General features: G+C 38.3%; 1 protein-coding gene across 1 annotated transcript; it reads left to right on the forward strand.

Moving 5' to 3' along the window:
* Positions 1-1258: 1258 nt before the first annotated feature.
* On the forward strand, positions 1259-2311 carry LOC125238963. Its single transcript, XM_048146463.1, has one exon. It carries the CDS (start codon positions 1259-1261, stop codon positions 2309-2311), a length of 1053 nt encoding a protein of 350 aa, XP_048002420.1.
* The last annotated feature ends 9728 nt before the right edge of the window (positions 2312-12039 follow it).

The raw sequence follows: 12039 nt of genomic DNA on the forward strand, positions 1-12039 counted from the left end.
TACAAGAGTTTGTCCAACCAAAGGTCAACATCCACAAAGAGATCAAGACGAAGACAGCTGGCGTCCTTGCCACTCTTCACAGATTCAGGAAGCTGGACGATGATTGGCGTTCTATACAACAATCCCCTGACGGCGTGACATTAGAGATATCAGGAGTCTCAGCACCTTCGCAAAGACAATCTGCCACCGAGACAAGAGAAGAAATGGATACCGGAGCAGAGGCTGACAGTGAATCGGTTGCTGATAACGCGCCACGACGGACCTTTCTGTCCGTTAAAAGAAAGCTGAGGATTTCGCCCGAATCAACAGATAGGCAGCTGAAAAAGATGAAAAACTCAAAGTCAAGCCCTCCAAAAGAGGAAAATCTGAAGAACGTCGAAAAGGAGAAGAAGACTGACTGGAAAATAGTCCAGTCGAAACGACAAAGAAGAAAACAGAACGAGGTGAAGCTTGCTTCGCAAAATACAAAGCAAGATTCAAAAACGCCTAGGCCGGAGCCCAAGCGGAAAAAAACGCGGAAATCGATTAGACCGGATGCGTTGATAATTCGCCCAACTGAGAAAGCAAAATATGCCGAAATCCTGCGCCGAATCAAACAAGACGTCCCTGATGAACAGGTCCGCTCGACAGTAGATAAAATCCACAAGACCAAGACCGGAGATATGCTCATAACGCTTTCAAAGGAGAGCACTGACAAAGGTGAAGCTTTACAAAAGACCATTGCAGATATCCTTAAAGAAGACGCTAAGGTAATTAGCAAAGGACCGCAGGATGTCGTCGAAATAAGAGACATTGACGAAACCACAACGAAGGAGGACATTCAGCTTGCCCTGCGAGCGGCCACAAAGGAAGTCTGTGAAATACCGCTGGAGACAATCAAAATCCGTAAGGCCTATAGGGGTACCCAGACAGCTGTAGTCATTCTACCATCAACCACAGCGGAAAAATTACTCGATGGGAATAGCAAAGTCAGGATAGGATGGGTCAACTGCCGAGTTAGAGCAACAAAGCGACCAATCCAATGCTTCAAATGCTGGCATTTTGGACACCTTGGGTCCCAGTGTAATAGCGGAGTAGACCGGTCTAAGCTCTGTATCAGATGTGGAGAGGAAGGACACAAAATTGCTGACTGTAAAAATCCAGCCAAATGTGCATTATGTGCTGAGCAACGCAGTCCAGAGAACGCCCACCATGCTGGCACTAGCAGATGCCCAGCATTCAAAGAGGCACTCAGGAAGTTGACGAACAAACGATCATAATGAAAATATTGCAACTAAACATCAACCATTGTGAAGCTGCGCACGATCTACTCATGCAGACTGTGCGAGAACTCAAGTTAGACTTAGTACTGATAGCGGAGCCATACAAACACCTGAGCACCCAACCCTGGGAGTGCGACAGCACAACCAAAGCTGTCATCTGGTCTTGTGGCAAATTTCCATTCCAGAGTGTGGTCAATAATAAGGAAGCCGGCTTTGTAGCAGCATGGGTGGATGGTATTCGCTTCTACAGTTGTTATGCACCGCCTAGTCTCTCTATCGAACAGTTTACAGATTTCCTTGATCGTATAACCGGGGATGCGAGGCAGCATTTTCCCGTGGCAATAGCTGGTGACTTCAATGCCTGGGCAGTAGACTGGGGCAGCAAGTTCACTAATGCACGGGGGAAGGCACTGCTCGAAGCAATGGCCACACTAGACGTGGTCCTCATTAATACCGGCAATACACCAACGTACACCAAGGGAGAGGCAAGCTCAATTGTGGACCTCACATTTGTCAGCAGCAGTATAACTCGAAGAAGTATTTCTTGGGAAGTATTGGATATCTACACAGCCAGCGACCATAGTGCACTACTATGGGAAGTATCAACTGGTCAGAATACAAGAAGAGCGAATAGACAAACTAACGCGATTGGATGGACCGTGAAATCGTTTGACCCATCTGCTTTGATTGTGGCCTTGGATGGAGGCCCCATTATCACAGGAAGCGCTGAAGAGAAGACCAAGGACCTAATGAAGAGAGTTGCCCAGGCTTGCGACGCCAGCATGCCCCGGAAACGTGGTGTAAATCAAAGACCTCCGGTGCACTGGTGGAACGATCACATTAGCGCTCTTCGTTCAGACTGTCTCAAGAAAAGACGAATATCACAGCGTGGCTACCGACGGCCTAACTCTGAAGAGCTGGTGGCAGAGTATAAAAATGCACGTCGGCAACTGAATAAGGCCATCAAGGATAGCAAGCGAAGATGCTGGAAAGACCTCATCAATGAAGTGGAGAAGGATCCTTGGGGAGACCATACAAAGTGGTCATGACTCAACTTAAAAACAAGCCAATGCTATCACCCACATGTCCACAACTCTTGCAGAGGATTGTTACTGCGCTGTTTCCACAGCAAAGAGTCTTCAACTACCTGTTAGACCAAGTCAAAGTGGAGGACATTCCATCTGTTACGGAGAATGAATTGATGGAGGCTTGTAACCGTGTAGGAAATAACAAAACGCCAGGTTTAGACGGGATCCCTAATATTGCGTTGAAAACAGCCATAAAAGCGGCACCGACATTATTTCTAGACGTTTACGACACATGCCTGAAGGAAGGAACTTTCCCTCGGAAATGGAAACAACAACGACTAGTACTGCTTCCCAAGGGAAATAAGCCACCAGAAGAATCGTCGTCTTACCGTCCGCTTTGCATGCTGGACACTGCAGGCAAGATACTCGAACGCATAATTCACCAAAGAATAGAAGCAATAGTCGATCCACTCCTATCAGACAGTCAACATGGTTTTCGGAAGGGACGGTCAACCCTGGATGCAATCAACTTGGTTGTTAATACTGCCAAGGAGGCAATTGCAGGAACCAGGTGGAAAGGTGGAAAGAAAAATATTGCTTAGTGGCTACATTAGATATTAAGAACGCTTTCAACTCCGCCAACTGGAACTGCGTAATGCGAGCTCTCGAAGAGAAAAACGTACCTGGATATCTGCGTAGGATTGTAGTTAGCTACTTTACGAACAGAGTCCTTAAATATGACACAAAGGACGGTCCAAAGGAGTATGAAATCACCGGAGGAGTTCCACAGGGCTCAGTCTTAGGCCCTTTGCTTTGGAACATCATGTATGATGGCCTCTTGAGAATAGCATTGCCAACAGAAGTTAAACTTGTTGCCTACGCCGACGATGTAGCTATAGTGATTGTCGCGAAGCATCTTGAAGAGATAAAACTAGCCTTTGATATTACATTTAGACGAATTAACCTGTGGATGGATACTGTAAACCTACAACTAGCCAAGCATAAGACCGAAGCAGTGCTCATCACCAGTAGAAAGACGGCAGAAACCATTAAGTTAGAAGTCGGCGAGCAAGAAATCACGTCACAACCATTTATTCGGTACCTGGGAGTGATGCTGGATGCCCGACTAAACTTCAAGGAGCAAGTTGAACACGTGAGTAAAAAGGCTTCAGTAGTCAGAGCTAGCTTATCTCGACTGATGCCGAATGTTGGGGGTCCAAAGCAAAATCGGAGATTACTGTTGACGTCGGTGGTCACATCTGTGCTGTCTTATGGAATACCCATTTGGGCGGATGCATTGAAAAACCAAGAATCATGGAGAAAAGTGGGTCCAATTTACAGACTTAGTGCCTTACGAATAGCCAGTGCCTTCCGCACAATATCTGAGGAGGCAGTGTGTGTCATCTCCGGAACTCTGCCTCTCAGAATCCTAGCTGAGGAAAGGCGGAACCTATACCGGCGAAGGGGGTCTAGCACTTTGAGCCCTGAGGAACTAAGGATAGAAGAACGGCAACATAGCATCACGAGATGGCAACGACAGTGGGATGCTGCAGAGAAAGGAAGGTGGACACACCTTCTCATCCCACGGATTGACGTTTGGCTGAACCGGAGTCATGGTGAGGTCAACTACTATCTCACACAGATGCTGTCAGGACATGGCTGTTTCCGGGCATATCTCTACCGCTTCAAGCACGATGATTCCCCGGAGTGCCCGTCCTGCCCAGGAGTCACGGAGGACGCGGTCTGCCGTCCTATCACTAGAACCCCTCTAAGCTGCATATTACCAGTTTTCATTTGGATAAATATTCTTAAATAGGAAAGAATTCCCCATCGACTGGTCTTGGAATCATATTTTTATCATTTTTAGTTACCGAGATACAGAGTCGACATACCTCGCTAAGTGCACTATTTTATAACCCTTTTCAATAGTATAAAACCGCAAACCCACATTTGTCTTCTATAACTTATATTAAAGCGCTTAGCAGTTGTTTATCTTCATAGTTTTATCACACGATACATAACTATAACAACGTTACTTGACATAAGCTTCATAAATTCCCATTAAAGCCGTTTAATTGCGTTATTACATTTTATAACATTCACTTTTTTAAATAAAATACTACGCTTAAACACGGCTAAAGTCCTTTAACCGTGTATTTAAAGACTTTCATTGTAATTTCGGTTACAAATACATCACTAAAACCTAGTTACTGCGCTTTACGGTGAATTTATTACTAAAAAATATTCATAATGCCACACTGAAACAGGACAAACCAGCAAAGCTACGCTAAAACCCCGCTAGTTGTAAAAGTATACCTTCCAAAGTTATTGCGCCAGTCCGACAGTCGGCCGAGCGGCTCGCGCGCAGAAGGTTGTGCGAAGGCTGTAGTGACCGGTGAATGAACATTTTCTCCTTAAAATGTTAAGAAACCGAAGACCAGGTAAGTGTTAAATATCTTTTTTTAAGGTTTTTTTCAAGCACAACTTGCGTTTTGCTAACGTATTATCACACGTTTGCCGCGACAAGTAAATACCTAACTCATAAGTTATTCGATCAAGAGCCCAGTTAAAACTATTGTGTACAAATAAAGCGTAAACAAAAAAGTCAAGAAATTACATTGTACCATCCTATTGCTATGTAGGCATTGCCATAGCCACATACATTTTGTAAGCATTTATTTACCTTACAATGTTTTAGTACCTATGTAGGTATGGATTACTTGCGCAACATTATATTACCGTCAAGCTGATTTAATAATGCAGTCAAAAATCAAATTAATTAATGTTATTTCTTTTAGGCTTGTTACGAACTTCAGGATACAAACGATAACAGAGATCTGCGAATAAAATGAATACCGAAAAACCGACCACAAGTCATCACACCAGCAGTAAGTTTAATAAATGTAGAACAGAAGGGGATTGCTCAACTCGATCTTTACCAAGGAACATTCTATCGTTGTGTATTGTTTCAAGAATTTTTGAGATTGATACCTCAGAATTCTTTGCCTAACTTAGCCACGTCGAACGTTTCTGCTTTAATTTTCAATGCTGACGAAAATACATCAATTTTAAAACTCCCTTTTACTGGTCCAAGCTAAAACCGTTGCTGACGATCATCGAATTTGGGTTTATCCTTCGTTGTAACAAAATCGAACAACGTTTACTTCTTTAATCATTCGTAAAATGCTTCTCATCTTGATATAAGGAAAGAAGGTTTTTGACTATTCCGTCGCAGACGCATTGAAACTACAAGTGATGACTCGAAAGAAGAAGAACTCTATACCTAGCATGTAAAAATTGTAAAATGACAACATATGTATCATCCAAAATGAAGCTTTATCTTGATTTATCCGCTCCAATTCATACAAACAACAGAGAAACAGACTTAAATTTAACCTAGTTAATACAATTTTAAGCAATGAAGCACCTGATTTTACCAGAAATTGTTAACAAAGATCTGTATATTGATTCTAGTTAAAAAAAAAAAAAAAAGATGTATGATATATAAGTATTCTGCTGTACCAATTCATTCAGACCCTTCAAATCCAGAAGTTTTACATACAGAAAAGGAGGACTGACCTACACATAAGTACATATAACCATTTATCGATGTAGAACCACCGTCGATATAGAGCACTACACTCGTAATATTAATATTAATAATACAACTGTCGAAAACCAAACGCACAAAAAAAGAAAAATAAATTTTAAGAAGAACGGAATCAAGCGGAAAGAGAGAAAATTATTATGTCAAACAATCCTAAATGTATTTTGAATTTTTGAAGTATAAAATAAATAAAGATTGCTATTTTCACTTGCTTGGCGAATAATAAATGAAATCCGTGTTTCTTTTTGTAAGAACTGCCAATGTCAACCGTTTTTAACCTTATATAACTCGGTAATAAAAACATTATTTTAATAGTGTATTATAGTAATAATACGAATAACTTTGGATATCCAAGAGCGACACCTTTCGCCGTGTCGGTATAGCAAATTGATTTGTTGCAATGTAAAAAGCGAATTTTATTGTTTCATATTAATGTTATGTTAGTTTTCACTAATGTTAGAATATTATATTAAGTTTAAATATGTTAATTTGTAACATAACTTATAACGAGGTTTTTTATGCATGCAAATAAATGGTTACAATATCATACAGTTGTCTTTTATTCATTTAACAAATTGAATTGCTCTTGAAACTTAGTGCAGGTACTGCAGGTAAACGGGACATTGCTAAAATGATAAACTCCTTTTAAAAAGAATGACAATGCTAAAACCTAGTCGTCGCTGGTTTGTCATATAGCGGGCTTTTAGATTAGGAATGCATACAAATTATTTCGATGTTAGTAGTCATTGCATAGCTTAAAAACGGTTACAGCATTTTTTTAGAGCATATACGATAGTATAAAATTGTTTAGTGTCTTTGCGGTTATTAAGCTATGTTTTTAGATTATTATGCAATGCTCAGTTACGATTACTATAAACACGTAAATTTACTTTGCCGTTATTAAGCCATGTTTTATGTATTATTCAATCCTAAAAAACGGCTAAAGTATACTTAACCGTGTTTTAACAGTAAAATCATACATATTTTAGGAATTATTTGCATAACTTAAACACAAAATGGCGAATTTCTAATAAATTAAACAATATTTAATTAAATTGATTTTAAATAATGTTAGCGTGAATTTAGTTTTAATTTAAGAATAAAAGAAATCTGGACTAAATCGACACATTTCCTAGAGATATGGGTTTTTATGTTTTTTGCCCATATCTCAAAACTATCATTTGTGGGTTAGATGGGTTTTAGTGATAGGACGGCAGTATGTTTTAAATATAAATATAAAATGACACAGAGGCAGTATCTTCGAACATCGTTGTCCCGCAGGCGACACAAGCCTCAGGCGTGATGATGTAGATCCGGGAACTAGACGAGGCGAATGGGCTGGTGCTCTTTGTCTCCGCATTTCTTGATCGACTTCTTGTAATCACGTGATAATAAATATAGATAGGTGTACACCTTTTGCCGGTGCCGGTGTGCAATTCATTCACAACACAAGTTGAGTTCACTGTTTCGCAAATTAGTCTTCATTATAACAAAAACAAGTATAAACAAATATTTTTAGCAAATATAATTTTACAGACACAATTCTGTCAATGTCAGCGAATTTTTTTTTCTGAGTTATACGTATGCAGTAATTGTACTTTTCTATTCGACGCTAGATGGAGTTGTCATACTTATTGAAATAAGCGTTTAATTACGCCGGTGTAACTCTGTCAATGAGTATCATGACACATCTCACAATGTACACTCAGTTCAACCTTACTTGTCCAATCATGTAAACAAACACTGCTGGAAAACATTATCTCACTTTTCTCTGGAATTGCACATTAACCATCACTTAAAATGTTATTATACACTTAATTAAACTCACAAAGAACTGAAATCAATCAAAAAGACCACTGAAAAACTGGCCAAGAGCGTGTCGGGCCACGCTCAGTGTAGGGTTCCGTAGTTTTCAGTATTTTTCTCAAAAACTGCTGAACCTATCAAGTTCAAAACAATTTTCCTAGAAAGTCTTTATAAAGTTCTACTTTTGTGATTTGTTTCATATTTTTTAAACATATGGTTCAAAAGTTAGAGGGGGGGGACGCACTTTTTTTTCCTTTAGGAGCGATTATTTCCAAAAATATTAATATTATCAAAAAACGATCTTAGAAAACCCTTATTCATTTTTAAATACCTATCTAAAAACATATCACACGTTGGGGTTGGAATGAAAAAAAATATCAGCCCCCACTTTACATGTAGGGGGGGGTACCCTAATAAAACATTTTTTTCCATTTTTTATTTTTGCACTTTGTCGGCGTGATTGATATACATATTGGTACCAAATTTCAGCTTTCTAGTGCTAACGGTTACTGAGATTATCCGCGGACGGACGGACGGACGGACGGACGGACGGATGGACGGATGGACGGATGGACGGATGGACGGACGGACGGACGGACGGACAGACAGACATGGCGAAACTATAAGGGTTCCTAGTTGACTACGGAACCCTAAAAATATCATTTCTAAAACGATTTTCATCAATAATTATAATTACGAACGGATGACATTAAAAACTCCTGACATTACGAAGTCTAGATTGTCTATGAGTCGTAATGTTGGGATGACAACTTATCGTTATGAAGGATCGATATTAACATTTGAGTTTGTATAGCTTGGAAAAAATGCGTTGATTTTAACTGCAATAATTTATCAAATTTATTAACCGACTTCGTTACGTTTTATTTCCTACCTCTTTACAATGAATAATTGAATATTTTACTATCAGTATATTTTTTGTTGTATTAATGTTAATATCAGGTACTATAAAATGAATAATGTACTAGCCTTTTCCATATGATTGTTGCAAATGTGACGAAACCTAAATAAATTTTGGTTTTTACATAGATGTTGTGTGACGTAAAATGACGTTAGCAGCGTTTATTTACAAATTATCGTTAAAACATCATTTTAAATATAATAATAAATAATAATCGTTTGTTTACATGATAGGACAAGTAAAGATGAACCGACTGTAATAGCTGCCAGCTGTCTATGGAAAATAAAAATAATGTTACACTGACATTTCACATCATATGTATAATTTTTCAAAACGGAAATTTATTTTAAAATATCCAATGCAATAATTATTAATCGTTATTAAAAATATATATTAAAGACGGTTGGACTAAAGCAAAGGGGGCGTTTGAAAGAAGACAGAAAATATATGACCAAAAGTGAAAAATATATCGGATTAATAAGGTTGGTGGCTATTACATTTACATGGTTTGTGTTCGAGTAATGGAATGTTTGAAGGCACTTGTATGATTATTTTTGTGTTTTTATGTGTTTTGTTAACATCTCAAACATAAGTACCTATCTATATCTTCTTCCTCTTGTAAATCACTAAGTACCTACTTAGATCTGATGATTTGGATTATAGATAAAATGTAGAACATTATGACTTATGATTTTAGATGTAGGTATGCAGTAGAAGCAGCTTCGCTAATAGATAAGAAGAGAAGGGTTGCCAGAGATCGCGACAACTGGAGGAAGATAGTGGAGGAGGCCAAGACCCACAAAGGGCTGTAGCGCAATCGGAAGTAAGTAAGTAATAGATAAGAGAGGGATAGGTGTGTGTGAGTATTTTAGAAAATAATAAGAAAATAATTTAATTTTTAAACACCATATATTCATCATATTTTCGTTCAGGTGTCACACTCACAAGATATTAATAGCATAAGCTATAATAAGTACCTATTACTTACTATCTTAGCTTACACTTAACCGACTTCTAAATCTCAAACGGAGCGGAGAAGATTGTCAATTTGTCTGTTTTTAGGGTTCTTTACCAAAAAGGTACAATAAGAAGCATTATGACGTGACTCTGTCCGTCCGTCCGCTTGTCTGTCTGTCTGTCCGTCTCGTCTGTCTATCCGCCTCTCTGTCAATTTGTCTGTACGGTAGTCTGTCCGTCTATCTGTCCATCTGTCTATCCGTCTGTCTGTACATCTGTCAGTCCGTCTGTCTGTCTGTCCGTCTGTCTGTCCGTCTGTCTGTCTGTCTGTTCGTTTAACTGTCCGTCTATCTGTCTGTCCGTCTGTTTGTCCGTCTGTCTATCCGGTTGTCTTTAGATATATTATTTTTTGATAGAGTATAATTATAGTTACCTATACAGATTGATCCAATTTTTATCAAATCCAAGTTCTGATAATGGGATCCTGAAGAAATTGAGGGAACTCATCAAATACAATACAATACTCTTTACTGCACACCTCACAATACATAGTTTACAAGTAATGCACAAGAAACAAAAATAAATCAAACATAGGTAACAACAGGCGGTCTTATCGCTTAAGAGCGATCTCTTCCAGACAACCTTTGGGTGCTGGAGTTAATATAATCAGAATATATGGTAGATGGCTCGTACATGCATACATACAGTATCTTTTGTATTTTTAACTCCCGACGCAAAAACGATGGGGTGTTATAAGTTTGACGTTGTCTGTGTGTGTGTCTGCCTGTCTGTCTGTTTGTCTGTCTGTCTGTATGAGTGGCATCGTAGCTTCCGAACGGATGAACTGATTTTTAATTACAATTAGTTTTTTTTTATTTGAAAGCTGAGTTAGTCGGGAGTGTTCTTAGCCACGTTTCATGAAAATGTGACCACTATGTCACGGTCGGGGTTTTTTCAAAATTTTAATTATGTGGTCAGGTTAGTTAGTAAATAAATGAATATTATAGGACATTCTTACACAGATTGACTGAGTCCCACGGTAAGCTCAAGTGGGTACCCAGACAACGATTTATTTTTTTATTTTACTTTATTAGGTACACCAAACAGATTTCGTACAAAATCTTGATAACAATTAAAACTTATACTAAGTGGCTTAAAACTAGCACGAGATCCAAAACAAGTGTACTCAGCATGTTTTACAATTCAGCGGAAACAATACATATTTTAGCACTATCTAGTAAGTAAAATTACAATAGCAAACATCACAGAACTATTAGGTAACAATTTAGCTAATACCAAATAAGGGAGTACTTAATTAACTTAAGCTAAGGGTATACGCATTTAAACTATACGAGTGAGACAAACTTAAACATATTTAAACGGTAGAAGGAAAATTTAGCAGTCAGTGACAGAAGAAGATGAAGATGAGCATGAGGAGCATTTATATGATAGATAGATAAATGGTTTATTGTCACAACATGGTCGTTAAAATCTGTACCTTATAATATTTCTTAAAGTTCTATCTATGTAACCTAATTAATATACAATACTTAGGAAATTTAACTTACAATCTAGGTATACGTGACAAGTGGACAGTCTCAGCTATGTGCTAATAATATATAAATACATAGAAAACACCCATGACTCAGGAACAAATATCTGTGCTCATCACAAAAATAAATGCCCTTACGGGGATTCGAACCCGGGACAAGGTCACTACCGACTACGCCAGACCGGTCGTCAAACATTAATATGATGCATTCAAAAAACAGTGACATTTGGATGGTGTTATATGTTTTTATACCAAATAAATATATTTTTCTTTCATTCTGAATGGAACCAAGGATGATGGTCAGAAGGGAACTACATATTTTTCGATGCTCTTGTTATGAGATTTGATTTCTTCGTTATGGTTGTAAAGCATGTTGGGTTTTCAAGTCCCATTTTGGTTAAGCTCAAATTCTGGTGATGAGACCCATAAGGAAGCAAGGGAACTCCTCAAATATGAACGGCACACCTATAGTATAGTTTTATATTTTTATGACAAAATCAAGGACACATTACCAACGACATTTGGTGGAGTGGAATTGCTGATGATGCTCAGGAGTGAACCATTCAGTGAAACATATCGCTCATTGTTTACTCATGCTCACGCGCCGCCAATCCCCACTCCACGTCGTTATTAAATTTATTTATATATAGTTGATAAGTATTAAGTTACTTTTAGTACTAACATATGTAGTTCTAAGGATTTGTGATATTTACTAACACTCTAAGGATTTTAAAAATTCAAAATATAATAAATATATTGAATTGAATTGAATAAGGGGATTTGTTCTCTCCGCCTGGTATGTTTGTATGTTAGTATATTAGGTTTTCAAGACATAATTTTGTCAAGCTCGAGTTCTAATAATGGGATTCATGAGGAATAAGGAATACAGAAAAATCCTCAAATATTAA

The sequence above is a fragment of the Leguminivora glycinivorella genome, chromosome 24 (assembly GCF_023078275.1).
Source record: "Leguminivora glycinivorella isolate SPB_JAAS2020 chromosome 24, LegGlyc_1.1, whole genome shotgun sequence".
Classification (NCBI taxonomy): Eukaryota; Metazoa; Arthropoda; class Insecta; order Lepidoptera; family Tortricidae; genus Leguminivora; species Leguminivora glycinivorella.

Coding starts and splice junctions, on each gene's coding strand:
- LOC125238963 (XM_048146463.1), top strand. CDS start 1,259: ATGAAAATATTGCAACTAAACATCAACCATTGTGAAGCTGCGCACGAT.